Source organism: Lathyrus oleraceus, chromosome 7 (assembly GCF_024323335.1).
Source record: "Lathyrus oleraceus cultivar Zhongwan6 chromosome 7, CAAS_Psat_ZW6_1.0, whole genome shotgun sequence".
NCBI classification, from domain to species: domain Eukaryota; kingdom Viridiplantae; phylum Streptophyta; class Magnoliopsida; order Fabales; family Fabaceae; genus Lathyrus; species Lathyrus oleraceus.
The window spans coordinates 261,912,615-261,933,949 of NC_066585.1; the positions used below are offsets into that span (position 1 = coordinate 261,912,615).

Here is a 21,335-nt window from a genome sequence, read left to right on the forward strand (position 1 = left end):
TTACGCCTATTTTTCAGGTAACGAGAAATGAGTTGAGTAGAAGCTAATGCTTGGAGTCTAGAGTAGTTTCTTATGGGTCATGCTCTGATAGATGTAACATCGGGAGGGAATGTTTTAATTAATTTGATATTGGTTGTTGGATGATTTACATGTATAGTGTTACATGTTTTACATTGATGTTGAATTTGATTCCGCTGCGAATTATGCAAAAGACCTTATTTTGATTTAAATAAATGAGCATGACAGGATATTTGATGAATGTAGTGAAATGATTGTGTGACACCCTTCGGGGCATAATTACTCTGATGAATATATGTGTATTTTAATTATAATAATTTGGGGTATTTAGAAGGGTGTTACATGCATCATATGCATAAGCAGGTTTTGTTCCAAGCTCTTGATCAGTGGTCTAACTCTTTGCTCTTCATTTATTTTGAAGACAAGCTGACGCACCAGTATAATACTAGGGCCAATCATCTGAGGATAATGGAACATCTGGAGCAATAGAACAGGGACTTGAAAGAAGAGATTGCTAGGATGACTGCCATGATGGAGTCAGTTCTGGCCGTATAAAGCCAAGCTTCGCCAACCCCTGCAACTCCTCCCGCGAGGAATGTCATATCTGAGATAGCAACTTCAATAGCGCCTGCTGCAACATCCCACTTTGCTCCGTCTATGCCAGCCGGGTTCCCTTGGGGAATGCCTGCCAATTTCATACCAGAGGGTTTTGCTCTTACTCTCGCTTCTCTGTCGGCATCTAGCCCGGTCCTGTCTGTGCCACCTCCCGTTGTGCACACCCTTCCCCGTGTTGAAGATACCATCTATCATTCCGAGCCATCTGAGGGCCCGGACGTATATGAAAAGATGGATGAGATAAAAGATCAATTCCTTGAGTTGCGCAAGGAACTGAAGACTTTGAGGGGTAAGGACCTCTTTGGGAAAAGTGCTGTTGAGTTATGCCTAGTGCCCAACGTGAAGATCCCTATTAAATTCAAAGTGTCTGACTTTGAGAAGTATAAGGGAAATACATGCCCGCTCAGCCATCTTGTGATGTATGCTCGCAAGATGTCAACACAGACTGACAATGACCAATTGCTGATTCACTACTTTCAGGATAGCCTGACAGGTGCTGCGCTCCGGTGGTATATGGGGCTAGAGAGTGCAAGCATCTGCTCTTTCAAAGATCTAGGCGAGGCCTTCGTTAAGCAGTATAAGTATAATGTGGATATGGCTCCAGACAGGGACCAATTGAAGGCGATGTCGCAGAAAGAGAAAGAGACTTTCAAGGAGTACGCCAAGAGATGGCAAGAATTGGCAGCTCAGATAGTGCCACCCCTTGAAGAGAAGGAGATGACAAAGATCTTCTTGAAGACTTTGAGCTCTTTATATTATGAAAGAATGATTGTCAGTGCTCCCTCAGACTTCACCGAAATGATGAATATGGGGATGAGGTTAGAGGAGGGGGTCTGTGAAGGACGGTTATCCAGAGGTGATGGTTTCTTAGCAAAGAAGTATGGAGGCTTTACGAGGAAGAAAGAGGGAGAGACTCATGCTGTGTCCTCTCATATTAAAAGAAGGACCTATGTGAGGAGGAAGGACGTGCGTCCAGCCGTCAACCAACACCAGGTGGCTCATATAACACCTACTTTTAGAGAAGTTCAACAACAACAACAATAACATCGTCAAGAACAGCAGGCCTACCAACCTCGCAATAATAACAACATCAGCACCAGCAACTACGAGAGGAAGAGGGTAACTTTTGACCCGATTCCGATGACCTATGCTGAGCTTTACCCTTCCTTGATAGATAAGAAGCTGATAACTCCACGAGATCCTCCTGCTGTATCGACCAATCCTCAATGGTGGTATAAGCCAGAGCTTCATTGTGTATATCATTCCGGTGCGCCCGGACATGACATGGAGAACTGTTACCCATTGAAGACCAAGGTGCAAGACCTTGTAATAAGTGGGATATTGTTTTTTGAGGACGTAGGTCCGAACGTGAAGAAGAACCCATTGCCCGAGCATGGGAAAGCAGCTGTTAACATGGTCCAGGGATGCCCTGGCAAGTACAAAGTTTTGTATGTGAATGACGTAAGGCAATCTTTAGTCGAGATGCATAAACTGTTGTGTGAACACAGCCACTACGAGCATGACCATGATAGGTGCCAGGTGTGCACTATCAATGAGAGAGGATGCCGTCAAGTAAGAAAGGACATCCAGGAGATGATTAATCAAGGGATGATTGAGATACTTCAGAATTGTATTGAGGATGAAGTCTATGTTATCTCCCTTATTTTTAGAATCCCTGAGCCTGTTGTTGTCAAGTATGATGGCAGCAAGAAGAAGGTATCACCAGCTCTTGTGATAAAGCCAGCGGGCCCTGTCCCGTATGTATCAGACAAAGTTGTTCCTTACCGATATAATTTTGTTATGCTAGAAGATGGGAAGGAGGTGTCGTTGCCCTCAAACTCTGTTGTAAGCATTTCAGATGTTAATGGAGTGACCCGTAGCGGTCATGTTTTCTCGACTTTGCCAAAATCCCATGAAGATGTCGTGAAGAGAACTGCTGTTAATCCTGCTGGTCCCGTGGGGGCTTCTTCTTCAAATAATTATGTTCCTGTTGTTGACCCTGTTGCTGTCAAGAATAACACTCCTATCCCGGTTGGCCAGTCTGGCATTATGAAAGAGGATAGTGATGAGATGTTGAGGCTCATCAAAAGGAGTGAATATAATGTTGTTGATTAGTTGCTACAAACTCCATCAAAGATATCTATTTTATCTTTGCTGATGAATTCTGAGCCACACCGCGAAGCTTTGCAGAGGGTGTTGGACGTGGCATACGTGGACCATGATGTCACGATAGAGCAGTTTGATAGCATTGTTGCAAATATAACCGCTTGCAACAACTTGAGCTTCTGTGATGCTGATCTTCCCGAGGAGGGAAAAGACCATAATTTGGATTTACACATATCTATGAACTGTAAGGATGATGCCTTATCCAATGTGTTGGTGGACACATGATCATCACTTAATGTGTTGCCAAAATCCACTCTAGCTAAACTTTCATACCAGGGGCCTCCCATGAGGCAGAGTGGAGTGGTTGTGAAGGCGTTCGATGGATCGTGCAAAACTGTGATCGGCGAATTAGAACTCCCGATCAAGATTGGACCTAGTGATTTCCAGATCACTTTTCAGGTCATGGATATTCATCCGTCTTATAGTTGTTTTCTTGGCAGACCATGGATTCACGAGGCAGGCGCCATGACATCCACCCTACACCAAAAGTTGAAGTTTGTGAAGAACAAGAAGTTGGTGGTGATAGGGGGAGAGAAGGCTCTCTTGGTCAGTCATTTATCTTCCTTTTCCTATATTGACGCTGAGGATGAGGTTGGGACTCCGTTCCAAGCCTTATCTATTGTTGAGCCTTCAAGGAAAGGACTTTCTTCATTTGTCTCCTATAATGATGCGAAGTTGGCCATTGAGCATGGTGCAACTACTGGTTTGGGGAAAATGATAAAGTTGGAAGATAACAAGTCCCGAGCTGGCATAGGGTATTCTTCTGGTGTTTCCAATGATCGTGGGTTGTTCCAGAGTGGAGGTTTTATCCACACCATTGAGGATCAGGAAGCTGCTGCCATTGTTGAAGATGATGAAGAGGAAGATTTTGGCAACTTTGTCATACCCAGAGGAATCTGCAATAATTGGGTCGTTGTTGATGTTCCAACAGTTATCCACAAGTCAACGTAATGTGTTCATTTTGTTTGGAAACCCTTCTCCCATGCCAAAAGAAGAAGTGATGACATTGTTGGAATAATTTGATTAATACAATGATATTCATTCAATAACCACATGTTAAATGTTTGTTTTTCCAAAAAAAAAAATTCCTTTTTGCTTTTTGCATGAAATTGGTGATCACCATAAAACCCTAAAAAAGAAAATAAAATCAGTATTTTCATCTACATAATGATTTGCCTTGTTTGAATTCTGAAATCTCTTTTATACTCAAAATCATTATGCAGGTTAATCAAACCCATTGAACATAATGATCCAACACCATCTCCCAACTTTGAGTTCCCTGTATTTGAGGCAGAAGAAGATGATGTGAAAAGATTCCTGATGAGATTACTCGTCTGCTTGAGCACGAGGAGAAGATCATTCAGCCACATCTTGAGAATCTGGAAATAGTCAACTTGGGGTCTGAAGATTGCATTCGTGAAGTGAAGATTGGGGCACTCCTTGAAGAGTCTGTTAATAAGGGGTTGATTGAGTTGCTACGAGAATATGTTGACGTCTTTGCCTGGTCGTATGAAGACATGCCTGGTCTAGATACTGATATCGTGCAACATTTCTTGTCGTTGAAGCCTGAGTGTGTGCTTGTGAAGCAGAAGCTCAGAAGAACTCATTCTGATATGGCAGTGAAGATTAAAGAAGAAGTTCATAAGCAAATTGATGCGGGGTTTCTGGTGACTTCTACATATCCTCAATGGGTAGCCAATATTGTGCATGTGCCTAAGAAAGATGGAAAAGTCCGAATGTGTATGGATTACCGTGACTTGAATAAAGCTAGTCCAAAAGATGATTTCCCTCTACCACACATTGATATGTTGGTAGAAAATACAACTAAATTCAATGTCTTTTCGTTTATGGACGGATTTTCCGGTTATAACTAGATTAAAATGGCACCCGAGGATATGGAGAAGACAACGTTCATCACACCTTGGGGAACATTCTGTTATCGAGTGATGTCCTTCGGTTTGAAGAACGCCGGAGCCACGTATCAACGAGCTATGAATACCTTGTTTCATGATATGATGCACAAGGAGATTGAGGTGTATGTCGATGATATGATTGCGAAGTTGAAAACGGAAGTTGAACATGTAGAGCACTTGTTGAAGCTTTTCCAGCGTTTGAGGAAGTACAAACTCCGCCTGAATCCGAACAAGTGTATATTTGGAGTCCGTTCCGGCAAGTTATTGGGCTTTATTGTCAGCGAGAGAGGTATTGAAGTTGATCCCGCCAATGTCAAAGCAATACAAGAGATGCCTGCGCCCAAAACTGAGAAGCAAGTCTGAGGTTTCCTTGGCTGCTTGAATTACATTTCGAGATTTATATCCCACATGACTGCCACATGTGCGCCTATATTCAAGCTCCTTCAGAAAGATCAGTGTCATACCCCAAAATTTGCCCGTTGATATTACAAGGCATTTTTCAAGGCACTCCGACTTATTCTGCAAGGCACTGATCTTAAAGGAACAAAAGCCCAGCTCACAACGGGCCCAATCCAGAAAATGGCCCAAACTAGCTTGCTCGCTAGCAATTCCTTCGCCTAGCGAACCCCTCGTTATGACACTCGCCCCAGAGAAGCACCAGATCCAGTAAAAGCCCAAACTAGCTTGCTCGCTATGCGAGCAACTCCTTCGCCTAGCGAAGCTTGCGAACATCAGAATTTTTGGGCTTCATTCTGAGCCCATTAGGTCACAACAAGAGCATTATAAATAGCCAAGCTTCAGTCACGAAAAAGGGGAGAACGAAAACGGAGAAAGGAGAGCCCTAGCAAGCAAACCCTGATACTCACTGGAGACGAACCCTGAAGGAACTCGGCGGCACCAAGGTCTGCCTCTGCCCAATTCAATCCGATTTGCCGATTCGAAGTCGCAATTCAGTTGCCAACAGGTTTACCTTGCTATTACTGCCTTATGTTCTTAATATACCTATGGCTTCATGATTAGATTTATGAAAATAGCTTAAGTTTGGCATGTGAACTTTAATATGTATCTGAATACCTTAAATGATTAACCATATAATTGCGGTAATGAAAGCCATAAGGCATAAAATTGGTTGAAAATATACTGATATCAAAACCAGAATCCGCAGCCGCTCGCTAGCACATCGCTAAGCGAGCATGCAGCGAGCATTCGCTAAGCCTTCGCTAGGCGAGGCAGGGGCGAACGTGACAGTAGCCGACTTTTCTGTTCTGATTTTTTACTCATGTTTTGTCATGCATCATTTATCCAACCTTATTTACTGTTGTGATTTTTTTTTGTGGTGTAATCCTCGATTACACCCTGATTTGGTGTTCTGACATGTTTTGTTGAGTTTTGTAAAGGTTCACGTGCCTCAGGAAAGGATTGCTTGTTAGGTATCCCCCTTTATTTGTGGGGTACCCTTATGGAGATTCACCCTGAATTACTCAATTGATTTTAATGTATTAATTTTATGGCGAAGATCCACCCTAATGGCTTAATTTTTCTTAATGTATTGATTTTAATATGGACCTAATTACCTACTTGATTACGGCTACCTAATTAATTGTAAAACTTTGCCTTTAAATAAGTGATCTCGGACCTCTCTTTGTTACCCTACGATATTACGGTATTACGGTCATGTCCCGCGAATGTAGGGATACACTTAGCAAAGACCCTTCGTTTAAATCATCATAGTCCCTCGAATGTTGCCTTTGTCCCTCGATGACCCTTCGGTGTAGCCTACGGTTAAATGATGATCGTCCCTTCGAATGCTAAGGTATCCTCACAACTGTTGCCTTCAATGACCAATCGATGACCCTACGATGACCCTTTTACATCCAAAGGATAAAACTGCTTACTTCTCAATAGTAAGGACAGTTTTACCCTCATAAGGATAGGAAATGCCCGGAAAGACCTCAGATAGGTATAACTCTTAATTGCTTATCCACAATTTAAAACTACTTTTCACACCTTACACCTTTCAAAACCTTCATTAGAAAATCACCACTTGGCATACATTCGCACTAGAATCATTGCCGAGTTATATTTTTCTAAACGACTTTCAAAACTAAACGAGATAGCAACTTTGTATACATTCATACAAGAATCATTACAAAGTTAAATTCTCCTTTTCAAAACATTTCCTACACATTTCTCAAACACTCTTTCAAACTGGAAAAACATAAATGATTGAGCAATTAAGAGCCCATGGATAACCATGGATACAAAGGGTGCTAACACCTTCCCTTTGTATAATGTACCTCCCGAACCTAAGAATCTAAATTAAGGTCTTTCCTGTTCTTTTCCACCTTTCCTTATGGGATAAAAGAAAAGTCGGTGGCGACTCTTGCTAACCGCGACATTGCGATTAAAAACACACAAAAGTCAGTTCACCGTATGACAGAACTGGCGACTCTGCTGGGGAGTTACAAAGAGAGGTCACCTTAAAAATCATTTATGTTTTAAATTGTTCCTTCTTTTAAGGGTATTTTTGAGTGAAAGATCCTACACCCGGATCTAGTGTGCCTTAGGTAAGTAGCAAAAGATCATCGCGACTATCCGGCGTATACTGGAATGGTCAAAATGATGGCTACGGTTAATGTGACACTTTGGATGTCCTGATGTTCCTCATGTTTACTTGAGGAAAAATTTGGCATTCGCGTGGTGTCAATAAAGCATTAACCAGACCTTTAGAACCCTAATTGACTCATCCTAGCCATTAGAAAGTAGTGAGATAACTGACTTCGATTCCGACTGGGGTTGGTTGATATTCGATACTACACTCTTTGAGATTGGACTTTAGGGAAGCTTTGGTCAACCACTTGGTGTTGCACTGAAGTGGACTTAAAGAAAGGTCAATGATTTGAGATCCTTCTAGAACCCGGTTACTATTCTAGGACAGGTTGAACCAACCAAACTTCAGTGGGGAGGGTACTTACCTATGGAACTCATGCAAGCCTTAAAACTTAGGAATGATTGTTGTGTGACTTGCTTGTGCTTGCTATTTACATAACATCATGACATCATAACATCATAACATCATAACATTGTACTAACCATTTCAAGGACTTAGGGATTTAGCTTTGTTCTGTTAAACAGGTCATGGCTTCCAGGAAGACCATCCGGATCAATCTTGTAGCAATCTCTCCTCAACTAAAGGATTTAGTGTCAGAGCTTCCCGATCAGGCTCAGTTCATCAAGAAACATGGTCATCTCCTCAATTTGGTTACCACTGGTTTCAAAGAAGATATGATGAGAGTTCTATTCCAGTTCTTCGATCCTAAACATCATTGCTTCACTTTCCCAGATTATCAGTTGGTACCCACATTAGAAGAATTCTCCAAGTTGCTTGGGATACCTATCCTTGATCAAATACCTTTCAGTGGTTTAGAAAAGAAGCCAAAGTCTGAAGAAGTTGCCGCAGCTTTACACCTGACAAAGTCCGACATTGAAATCAATTGGGTAACAAGGAGTGGAATGGAAGGTTTACTTGCCAAGTTTCTGATAAATAAGGCCCGAGAATTCTTAAAGGTTATGAATGTCCATGCTTTCGAAGATGTTCTAGCATTACTAATCTATGGTTTGGTGTTATTTCCTAATCCCGACCAATCCATAGACATGAATGCTATTAAGATATTTCTCACTCATAACCCTGTGCCCACCTTGCTTGGAGACATTTTGCATTCCCTTCACACTCGTACTATGAAAAGGCAAGGGACTCTCATGTGCTGCATACCTTTATTGTCTAGGTGGTTTATTTCGCACCTTCCTCAATCAGTCTTGAAGAATGATCAAAATCTGAAATGGTCTCAAAGGATAATGGCACTCTCCCATTCAGACATCCGTTGGTGTTCTAATCTCAGAGAAGATGTTATCCTCATCGACCGTTGCGGAGAATTCCCTAATGTACCACTCATGGGGATAAGAGGAGGCATCACTTATAATCCTGCCTTGGCCTTACGTCAGTTTGGTTGTGCTCGAAGAGATGGTCCACATGAAATGATTATTCAAGGAACAGTGTTTGACTATGACAATGACTCTCAAGGTCTCCGTCAAAGGTTTGTACGAGCTTGGGGCATGGCGAAAAGAAGCACTTTAGGACAGAAAAACTCTATTCCTATGGAACCTTATCTCAGATGGGTACGCGCCAGAGCTCGTGAGCTTGTCATGCCATATCTCGCAGTCAGGCCGTTGATTGTTGAACCAAGAGTTGAAGGAGGTACTTCTCAGATCATTTCTTATCCAGATATGCCTACCGATGTTGAGGAATTGAAGAGATCCTGGACCCAGTTGAGAGAGGAAAGGGATACTTTCGAAGCTCAGTTCAATACAGAAAGGAAGAAAGTACTAGAGCTCACCAGCCAGCTTAATGAGGAACGAAGACTCAATACATATCTTCGCCCAAAAAGAAGCCGTCCCTGGGAGACTTGAGTTTTTGTTGTATTTTTTATTTTTTGTAATGAACATTGATTAAAGAAATTATTAATAAAAGTGTCCCTCTTTTTGGTAGTTTACGCAAAGTTAAATTCCAAAAGTCCTTGAAAACATTTCATACATTGCATTGCATAACATAACATCGCATGACAGGTATTCTAAAGGACCATATTCTCACGGTCTGCCTCTTAAACAGAAAAATGGCTCTCGAACAAACTGTCAAAGATCTCCAGGCTCAGAATGCTCAATTCCAGGAGATGATGCTGAGCTTATCCAAGGGGTAGGAAGAATTGAAAGCTCTCTTGCTCGAGAAGAAGAAAGACCAGAAACCTGTGGGTTACATTAACCCAGGAAGAAGGCTTAAGAGACAGGCCGCGAGAGTCAAGTTTGGGATTCCGAATGGTCCAGAAGAGGAGACGGAAAATGATTCAGGAGAGGAAGATGTTGATCTCTTCAACGCTGAGGACGATGAGGAAGATTATGAGGGTGAACAGTACTCTCCAAAAGGTGACAAGTACAAGTTGCTGGAAGAACGTATGCTAGCTATGGAGGGTCAGAAGGCGCCCGGTCTGGATTTCGAAAGCTTGGGACTGGTCTCTGATGTGGTCATTCCCCACAAATTCAAGATCCCCACTTTCACTAAGTACGATGGTGCATCCTGTCCTCAGATGCATCTGAGAGCTTATGTGAGAAAGGTTCAGCCGCATACCACTGATAGGAAGCTATGGATCCATTTCTTCCAAGAGAGTCTGTCTGGCACACAATTGGAATGGTATTATCAGCTCGAGAGCTCTGACATCCGCACCTGGACTGATTTAGCAACAGCTTTCTATAAACAGTACCAGTATAACTCTGAACTAGCACCTACTCGGCTACAGTTGCAGAATATGACTATGGGATTCAAAGAGTACGCTCAGAAATGGAGAGATCTGGCTGGCAGAGTCAAACCCCCTATGACTGACCGAGAATTAGTGGACATGTTCATGGGCACCCTGACTGGCCCATTCTACAGCCATCTACTGGGAAGTTCTTCATCAGGTTTCACTGAACTTATATTGACAAGTGAGCGTGTTGAAAGTGGCATCCGAAGTGGAAAGATACAGGCGGCCACCTCTGCAAGCACCAAAAGGTCCTATCAGGGGAGGAATGAATCAAATGCTGTGTACGGTCAAAAGGGTCGTAACAAGAAAAATCGTGACCATACCATTGGAGCGGTTACGATTGCAGCACCGCCATCTCAAAACTTCCAGCCCAAACAAGACAAGCCAAGAAGGCAGTTTACCAGGATCAATATGACCTTGGCACAAGCACTGCAGGGGATGCTAAAGGCAAATCTGATCACCCTCAGAGATCCCCCTATGAAACCCAACACTGCTTCTTCTCGTTATAATCCCAATGCCAGGTGTGCGTATCACTCCGATAGCCCCGGGAATGACACAAACGATTGTTGGTCGTTGAAGAATAAAATCCAGGATATGATCGAAGCTGGAGAAATTGAATTTGAGCCTCCGGAGACTCCTAACGTCATCACTGCACCTATGCCTAACCATGACAAGACTGTTAATGCTGTGGATAACAATTCTCACATTTCTAATGTAGCTGATTTAACGTCTCCTCTCCTGATCATCAAGAAGAATTTATTGCAAGCCGGTTTATTTCCAGGTTGTGCTGAAAATTGGGATCGCTGCATACTTCGACCCAATAATTGCTTGAAGTTGAGGAAGGGTATTCAACGGCTGATGGATGATCGTACAATTCTCTTCGAAAAGATTCCCAAGGCGAAGAACCCTATTGAAGAGGTATCTGTGATTGCGAGGTCCAAAGTTCCAGTGAAGATTACCGCTCCTAGAGTACCTGTGAAGATTACTGCTGAGCCCAAGGTAGCGCCCCTAATCATTACTGCACCTGGCCCAGTACCGTATTCCTCAAGCAAAGCCATTCCGTGGAATTATGGAGGTGATGTTTACATCCATGGTGTGAAGCAAGCTGGTAATTCTGCTAATCCTAATGACATTGTTGGGACTAGTAAAGTTACTCGAAGCGGAAGGATCTTCTCTCCAGAGATCTCACCTCCAGTTCCCGAAAACCGAGGAAAGGAACCAGTCAACCCTTCTCAGTCAGAAACACCGGTCGAAGTTACTACTGAGGATGTTGCCAAACAAGAAATGGAAGAAGTGCTGAAGATCATCCGCAAGAGTGATTTCGATGTGGTAGAACAGTTGGGGCATACCCCGTCTAAGATCTCGATGTTATCCTTGTTGTTATCTTCTGAATCTCATGCCCATGCCTTGATAAAATTCTTGAGGACTGCTCATGTACCTCAGGAGACCTCCGTCGATCAGTTCGAAAACTATGTTGCTAGCCCGACTGTTGACGATGGCCTAGGTTTTTCCAATGCTGACCTGACACCAGCAGGGAAGAATCACAATAAAGCTCTGCATATCTCCATTGAGTGTAAGGGGATCACCTTGTCTCATGTGTTGATCGATAATGGCTCTTCTTTGAATGTGCTACCGAAAGCCGTGCTCGATAAACTTGACTGCAAGAGCATTGAACTGAAGCCTAGTGACATTGTGGTGCGTGCTTACGATGGTGCGAAGAGTGTTGTCCATGGTGAAGTGGTTCTCCCTATCAAAATAGGACCTCAAGTCTTCAACACTACCTTCCACGTAATGAATATTCGTCCTGCCTATTCCTGCTTGCTGGGACGCCCTTGGATTCACGGGGCAAGTGCTGTAGCTTCGTCTCTCCATCAAAAGCTGAGATATCCAATAGAGGGTAAGATCGTCACTGTGTGTGGGGAAGAAGAGTATATCGTCAGTAGTGTGCATACCTTCAGATACATTGAGATGGATGGTGAATTCTTCGAGACTCCGTCTTAGTCATTTGAAGTGGTTCCTCCGCCCAGCCCTGTCCATAAGCCAACTCCCCTTGTGCCCGAGGTTATTCGAGCTCCTCCTGCCATGATTTCTCTGAAAGACGCTCAAGCTGTGGTCGAAAATGGTGGTCGTACTGGTTGGGGTCAACTGATCAACATACCTTACAAGTCTGATAAATCTGGTCTGGAATTTAACTCTGAAAAGAGGGTCAAAGATCAAATCAATGCTGTAGAAGATGCTGATAGCGATTGCGACCTGGATAGCTGGATTTTCCCAACAATTGGCGACGGACTCAATAATTGGAAGGCTGAAGACACTATCCCGATTTCCTTTAGTCAGGAGTAATTGTTATTGTCTGTTTTAGTGTTGCAAATTTTTTAATTTTAATGTTTACAATTGAACTCCTTAAAGCATTGTGTCTATGCCCGGGGCACAATAGCTAATTTGTTAAGGGTTTGTCATTTCATAAGCATATTCATATTCAATAAATCAATGGACGTTTTGCATTCAAATATTGCGCTCTTTATCTTTCCTGTCATCTTCCAAAAAAAAGCCATGTTTTCTTACACACACTCACGTAACGAATTGCAGATCCATACCCATCTTGGATCCTGTTGATAATAGTTCTACTACTGTTCATTATGACTTTGAAAATCCGATCTACCAAGCCGAGGATGGAAGTGAGGAAGATTGTGAAGTACCTGGAGAACTTGCCAGACTGTTACTGCAAGAAGAAAGGACTATACAGCCGCATGAAGAGTCAATCGAAATTGTAAACCTGGGTACTGAAGTGGACAAGAAAGAAGTCAAAATAGGAGCAGGCTTGGAAAACAATGTCAAAGAAAGATTGATTCAGATGTTACATGACTATGTAGAGATTTTCGCTTGGTCTTATGAAGACATGCCCGGATTGGATACTGACATAGTAGTGCATCGTTTGCCAACGAAGGAAGATTGTCGGCCTGTCAAGCAAAAGGTTCGCCGCATGCGTCCTGAAATGTCTGAGAAAATCAAAGCCGAAGTTATGAAACAGTTCAATGCCGGTTTTCTAGTTGTTACTTCTTATCCCCAATGGGTTGCTAATGTGGTACTGTCATACCCCAAAAATTACCCATCATTTTTCCTAAAAAAAAAAAAAAAAAAAAAAAAAAAAAAAAGAGAATTTTTTTTTTAATTAATTAATTAATTAATTAATTAATTAATTAAATAATTAAAATAAATAAATAAATAAAATATAACAAATTATTTTGGACTTGGGTCTCCCTCATTCCAAGCCCATTACCCACGAAATTAGTCTATAAATACTGAAGTTTCAGTAGGGGGAGTTAGACTTGGAGTTTACACTGGGAGATTTACTGGAGAAAGAAGGAAGAGAAGCAAAACACTCTGAGGTTTCCTTGGAACAAAACCTTGAGGAAAAAGAAAGAGAGAGAACAGAGAAGGACGGATAGAAACTTTGGCATAGGAACCCTGCCTACCCGGAGAATTCAGAGTAAAGAAACCCTGAAGGCAGCCCATCTGCACCGAAGCCATCGCCGTCCAATTCCCGCTGCCTAACTTATTCCGATACTACAAGTGGTCAATCCCTTCAACCTTGAATTGGCAAACAGGTTTGCGTATCTCTATTGTTTATACTTTCAATTGGCCATATCTACATATATAATGCATCATGATTAAATGTTGATATATAATTTGCTTTCGTATGGGAATTTAAATATGCCTGAATACCCTGAATGTTTGACCATGTCATTCCTGTGATAAAATGCCATAAAATTCAAAGTTCCTAACATGGGGCTGTTTTCAAATTCAAAATCCGTGGCCTTCGCTAGGCGAGGCAGAGGCGAACGAGACAGTACCTGATTCTTCTAGTCTTTTTTTTATGTTTTTATCATAGCCATGCATTATTTATCCTATCCTATTTATTGTTGTGATATTTCTCCGGTGTAATCTTCGATTGCACCCTGATTTGGTGTTCTGACATGTTTCTTTTTTTTGAGTTTCGTAAAGGTTCACATATCCCAGGAAAAGGTTATTGGCTAGGTATTCCACTTTATTTGTGGGATACCCTTGTGGAGTTTCACCCTAAATTAATTTTTTAATGTATTAATTTCTAATGTAGTAATTTTTTTAATATATTATTTTTAATAATTTTAATGTGGAGTTTCATCCTAATTATATAATTAATTGTAAAACTTTGCCTTTGAATAAGTGATCTTGGACCTCTCTTTGTTGCCTTACGATTACGATATTACGGTCATGTCCCGCGAACGTGGGGATACCCTTAGCAAAGACCCTTCGGTTAAATCATCATAAAATAAATTATAGTCCCTCGGATGTTGCCTTCGAATATACAACTTTGTCCCTCGATGACCCTCCGATGTTGCCTACGGTTAAATGATGATAGTCCCTTCGAATGCTAAGGTATCCTCATAACTGTTGCCTTCAATGACCAATCGATGACCCTACGATGACCCTTAAACATCCAAAGGATAAAACTACTTATTTCTCAATAATAAGGACAGTTTTACCCTCATAAGGATAGGAAATGCTCATAAAGACCTTGGGTCGGTATAACTCTTAATTGCTGGCTCACAACCTAAAACATTTTTTCACACCTCACACCTTTCAAAATACCTTCAGAAAATCACCACTTGGTATACATTCATACTAGAATCATTACCGAGTTATATTTTTCTAAACAATTTTCAAAACTAAACGAGATAACTACTTTGTATATATTCATACAAGAATCATTACAAAGTTAAATTCTCTTTCCAAAAACAATTTTCCAAACAATTCACAAACACTTTTTTTCAGACAAAAATAATATAAGTGATCGAGCAATTAAGAGCCCATGGATAACCATGGATACAAAGGGTGCTAACACCTTCCCTTTGTATAATGTACCTCCCGAACCCAAAATCTAAATTAAGGTCTTTCCTGTTCTTTTCCACCTTTCCTTATTGGTTAAAAGAAAAGTCGGTGGCGACTCTTGCTAACCGCGACATTGCGATAAAAAACACAAAAAGTCCAGTTCACCGTATGACAGGTACCAGTGCCGAAGAAGGATGGTAAGGTGCGAATGTGCGTAGATTACAGAGATTTGAATAAAGCGAGTCCCAAAGATGACTTTCCACTCCCGCACATCGATGTTCTGGTAGATAACACCGCTCAACACAAAGTATTCTCCTTCATGGATGGATTCTCGGGTTACAATCAGATTAAGATGGCACCTGGGGACATGGAGAAAACTACGTTTGTGACGCAATGGGGCACTTTCTGCTACAAAGTAATGCCATTCGGTTTGAAGAATGCAGGAGCAACATACCAGCGTGCTATGGTAGTCTTGTTCCATGATATGATTCATCATGAAATAGAGGTATATGTGGATGACATGATAGCTAGATCTCATACTGAAGAAGAACATCTCGATCATTTATACAAACTGTTTGAGAGGTTGAAGAAGTACAAGTTGAGATTGAATCCGAACAAATGCACCTTTGGAGTAAGATCCGGTAAACTCTTGGGATTTATTGTCAGTGGTAAAGGAATTGAGGTCGACCCGGCTAAGGTGAGAGCTATTCAAGAAATGCCAGTTCCTCGTACGGAAAAAGAAGTCAGAGGTTTCTTGGGACGATTGAATTACATCGCCCGATTTATCTCCCATTTGACCGCTACCTGCAAACCCATCTTCAAATTACTGAGGAAAAATCAAGAGATGATATGGAATGATGAATGCCAAGAAGCTTTTGACAAAATCAAGAAATATCTCCAGGAACCTCCAATTCTGATACCACCAGTTGAAGGAAGACCTCTAATCATGTATTTGACCGTGTTAGAAAATTCAATGGGGTGTGTATTGGGGCAACATGACGAGTCTGGTCGAAAAGAGCATGCCATATACTACCTTAGCAAAAAGTTTACCGATTGTGAAACAAGATACTCACTGCTCGAGAGAACTTGCTGTGCTTTGGCCTGGGCTGCTCGCCGACTAAGACAGTATATGTTGAATCATACCACTTTGTTGATCTCTAAGATGGATCCCATCAAATATATATTCGAGAAACCTGCCCTCTCCGGAAGAATAGCGAGATGGCAGATGATCTTAACAGAGTACGATATCCAGTATACTACCCAGAAAGCAATCAAATGAAGCGTGCTAGCTGATCATTTGGCTCATCAAGCGGTGGACGATTACCAATCTATGAATTTTGAGTTTCCAGATGAGGATGTCATGCTTGTTACTGATTATGAAAAACCTAGACCGGATGAGGGACCCGAACTGGGATCCCGATGGACTATGGTTTTTGATGGATCTTCTAATGCATTGGGCCATGGTGTTGGGGTTGTAATTATTTCTCCCGGGGGTTATCATACACCTTTCACTGCTAGACTATGTTTTCATTGTACCAATAATATGGCTGAGTATGAAGCATGTATTTTGGGACTCAAGGCTGCTATAGACCTGCGAATCAAGTTTTTGAGTGTGTACGGAGACTCAGCATTAGTGATCAGTCAGATCAAAGGAGAATGGGATACCAAACATCCGAATCTCATCCCTTACCGAGAACGGGTGATGACATTAATCCCATACTTTGAAGAGATTACATTCGAACATATCCCACGAGAAGAGAATCAATTGGCAGACGCATTGGCTACCATGTCATCTATGTTCAGAGTTAGATGGGACAGTGAGGCTCCCAGGATCACCATTGAACGATTAGATGGGCCAGCATATTGTTATGAACTTAATGCTGAAGGAGTAGAGGAGAAACCTTGGTTCCACGAAGTGAAAAGATATTTAGAAACTCAGGAATACCCTGAAGGGGCATCCATCAATGACAGAAAATTCTTGAGGAAGTTCTCCGCTAAATTCTTTCTGAGTAATGGAGTGTTATACAAACGTAATCATGATTCGACTCTGCTTCGCTGTGTGGATAGAAAGGAAGCAGAAAGGATTGTGGAAGACATGCATGACGGTATTTTTGGGACTCATTCTAGTGGACATACAATGGCCAAGAAGATTCTGAGATCAGGATATTATTGGTCTACCATGGAAGCTGATTGCCACCATCACTCCAGAACCTGCCACAAGTGTCAGATCTATGCGGACAAAGTACATGTGCCTCCTGCTCCATTGAACGTGTTGACAGCACCTTGGCCCTTTGCAATGTGGGGCATCGATATGATTGGAGAGATTAAACCTACTGCTTCTAACGGACATCGTTTCATCCTTGTTGCTATTGATTACTTTACAAAGTGGGTAGAGGCGGCCTCATTTGCTTCTGTCACCAAGAACGTGGTGGCACGGTTCATCAAGAATAGTCTTATTTGTCGATATGGCATCCCTGAAAGAATTATCACTGACAATGGTACTAATTTGAACAACAAGATGATTACTGAACTCTGCACGCAGTTCAAAATAAAACACCATAACTCTTCCCCGTACCGGCCAAAGATGAACGGCGCCGTGGAGGCGGCTAATAAGAATATCAAGAAGATCATACAAAAGATGACAATAACGTACAAAGACTGGCATGAGATGTTACCGTTTGCTCTCCATGGTTATCGCACTTCAATGCGCACTTCGACAGGGGCAACTCCTTTCTCTTTAGTCTACGGAACGGAAGCCGTCTTACCGGTGGAAGTTCAGATTCCCTCTCTAAGGATCATGAAAGAGGCGGGTTTAGACGAGGATGAATGGATTCAAACTCGACTCGATCAGATAAATTTGATTGATGAGAAGAGACTTGCGGCTGTTTGTCATGGGCAGATATATCAGAAGCGCATGACCCAGGCATTTAACAAAAGAGTCAAGAGACAGGTGTATCAAATTGGCGACTTGGTGATCAAGCGTATCATTCTACCATAAAGTGATCCCAGAGGCAAGTGGACTCCCACATACGAAGGGCCATTTGTGGTTAAGAAAGTATTCTCTGGTGGAGCCATGATACTTGCTACAATGGATGGCGAAGACTTCCCGCATCCTGTGAACGCGGACATAGTTAAAAAATACTACGCGTAAAAGAGACCCGCTAGGTCGACGTACCTAGGCAAAAGTAAGGGCATCCCGGCGAACCAAAAGGGTTCGGGCAAAAATTAGGGATAAACATATAAAGACGTACACCCAGCAAGTCGAAAACCTGAAAAGGCGGCTTGGGCAAAAAAGGGCATCCTGGTGGACTGAAAACCTGAAAAGGCGGTCCAGGCAAAAATTAGGGATTAAAGCGTATGACTATGTCCCGTTCTCTGTCAGCTTCAACCAGGTCAAAGGGACTGAACAAGCCAATCACTTCTATCCGATAGCAGGAGATGAGAGGCTTGAAGACATAATGACCGTAGTGGAATTAGAATCGATAGGACTTTTTCTGCATAGCTTTCTCTCTATTTTCCTGACAATTTCCTCTTACTAGGATTTCTGTCTCCTTGTACACAGATTGCCTATTTATAGGCCCTCTTTCAAAATCAATACAATTTTATTTCGAAAAAATGCTGTTGTCTTACTTCCTCTGCTTTGCTTGCATAAACGTCCATTGATTTAATTTGAATTGATTTATGCATTTGAATACGATCAATGTTTACAAAAATGCATGCCTAGAATAACAATAGCAATTACTACACGACTTCAGGATCGAGGAGAAGGTCTAATCACGCTTCCCAATGAATCCGTTGCTAATTCTATTCCCCAACAAGAACCAGCTATTTCCCAGAAGAGGTTGGCATCGCCAGACAGACTGGTCATCTCTTCCATCCCCAGCCGGGCTCTGTTGAGTGTTTTCCGCCATCAGACAGAAATCAAGTATCCTCAGCTAAGAAAGGGTCATCAATACAAATACCTCCGACCAGAAGACTGAGATTTATTTCCCCAGTAGAGTCCCCTGGAAGAACGTTTCAGACACATAGTGCATTCATTACATCATTCCATATCATATACATGCGTACAATATTCGCATTTATTTCAGACGCATAATTCATTCATTACGTCATTGCGCAGCACACGCATGCATACAACATTTGCATCTCATGCATCATGACATTGCGTGAAACTAACTTGATTTTTCAGGTTAAGCATCCTCCTGATACGGTCAAATAAAGATCCACTCAGGCGGGCATCTTTATCGATTACAGATATATCTTTCAGATATACTCCATGTCAACCTTCATCCTGACACTTTCCTAATGATGGCATCTCTAAGCCCATCCCAAACATTATTGCGGATACAACATATACAAATATCATCGGATATAGCCTAACCTACGGTTCATTCTGATTCAGCCCGACATATGATTCCTTCAATTATTTCAAGACGGTCTAGCGTACGACCCATTCGGATGTTCATCTCCTCAGATGCTACCTAGCGTACGGTACATTCTGACATGGTCTAGCATACGACTACCCTTTCATCCTCAGACGCGGCCTGACAGACGACTCATTCCGCAACTCCAATGCGGCCTAACATACGACCCCTTTGGATCTTCAACTCGGATACGATCTAGCGTACGATCTATTCTAATTCCACCTTCCTCAGATACAGCCTAATGGATGGCCCATTCTGCAACTCCGATACGATCTGGCGTATGATCCATTCTGATCTTTCATCCCCAGTGAAGTCACCCGCCTAATGGACGACTCAGTCCGCTATTCAGATATGGTCTAGCGTATGATCCATTCTGATCCCTTATCCCCCAGCTACGTATAACACACTTTGACTCCCCAACGAAGTCGATAGCATAATGGATGACTCACTATACGGTCTAGCGTATGACCCGGTATGACACCCATGTCTTCAGATATCGTCTAATGTACGACGCACTCTGAAGCTCTCATCATCAAACTTCCTGGATGGCATCTTTAAGCCCATCTCCATCAAGACCAACTTTCGATTAACAAGCGCAAATTTTTGGGGGCATTCTAGTGTTCAATAATCTTCCACCTCCAGACCACGAATGGCGTACATACCATTCTAACTCTCTCGGTTCAAGAATATTGAACAGGGGCAACTGTCATACCCCAAAATTTGCCCGTTGACATTACAAGGCATTTTTCAAGGCACTCCGACTTATTCTGCAAGGCACTGATCTTAAAGGAACAAAAGCCCAGCTCACAACGGGCCCAATCCAGAAAATGGCCCAAACTAGCTTGCTCGCTAGGCGAGCAATTCCTTCGCCTAGCGAACCCCTCGTTATGACACTCGCCCCAGCGAAGCACCAGATCCAGTAAAAGCCCAAACTAGCTTGCTCGCTAGGCGAGCAACTCCTTCGCCTAGCGAAGCTTGCGAACATCAGAATTTTTGGGCTTCATTCTGAGCCCATTAGGTCACAACAAGAGCATTATAAATAGCCAAGCTTCAGTCACGAAAAAGGGGAGAACGAAAACGGAGAAAGGAGAGCCCTAGCAAGCAAACCCTGATACTCACTGGAGACGAACCCTGAAGGAACTCGGCGGCACCAAGGTCTGCCTCTGCCCAATTCAATCCGATTTGCCGATTCGAAGTCGCAATTCAGTTGCCAACAGGTTTACCTTGCTATTACTGCCTTATGTTCTTAATATACCTATGGCTTCATGATTAGATTTATGAAAATAGCTTAAGTTTGGCATGTGAACTTTAATATGTATCTGAATACCTTAAATGATTAACCATATAATTGAGGTAATGAAAGTCATAAGGCATAAAATTGGTTGAAAATATACTGATATCAAAACCAGAATCCGCAGCCGCTCGCTAGCACATCGCTAAGCGAGCATGCAGCGAGCATTCGCTAAGCCTTCGCTAGGCGAGGCAGGGGCGAACGTGACAAGAGCCGACTTTTCTGTTCTGATTTTTTACTCATGTTTTGTCATGCATCATTTATCCAACCTTATTTACTGTTGTGATCTTTTTTTTTGTGGTGTAATCCTCGATTACACCCTGATTTGGTGTTCTGACATGTTTTGTTGAGTTTTGTAAAGGTTCACGTGCCTCAGGAAAGGATTGCTTGTTAGGTATCCCCCTTTATTTGTGGGGTACCCTTATGGAGATTCACCCTGAATTACTCAATTGATTTTAATGTATTAATTTTATGGCGAAGATCCACCCTAATGGCTTAATTTTTCTTAATGTATTGATTTTAATATGGACCTAATTACCTACTTGATTACGGCTACCTAATTAATTGTAAAACTTTGCCTTTAAATAAGTGATCTCGGACCTCTCTTTGTTACCCTACGATATTACGGTATTACGGTCATGTCCCGCGAATGTAGGGATACACTTAGCAAAGACCCTTCGTTTAA

General features: G+C 42.2%; 1 protein-coding gene across 1 annotated transcript in view; it reads left to right on the forward strand.

Annotated features, from left to right (window-relative positions):
* Positions 1-2,433: 2,433 nt before the first annotated feature.
* Positions 2,434-21,335, forward strand: part of LOC127103331 (uncharacterized) — a 31,645-nt gene continuing 12,743 nt past the window's right edge. Inside the window, exon 1 of the mRNA XM_051040596.1 lies at positions 2,434-2,695. Coding sequence (XP_050896553.1) covers positions 2,434-2,695 — 262 coding nt within the window. The remainder of the gene's footprint in view (positions 2,696-21,335) is intronic.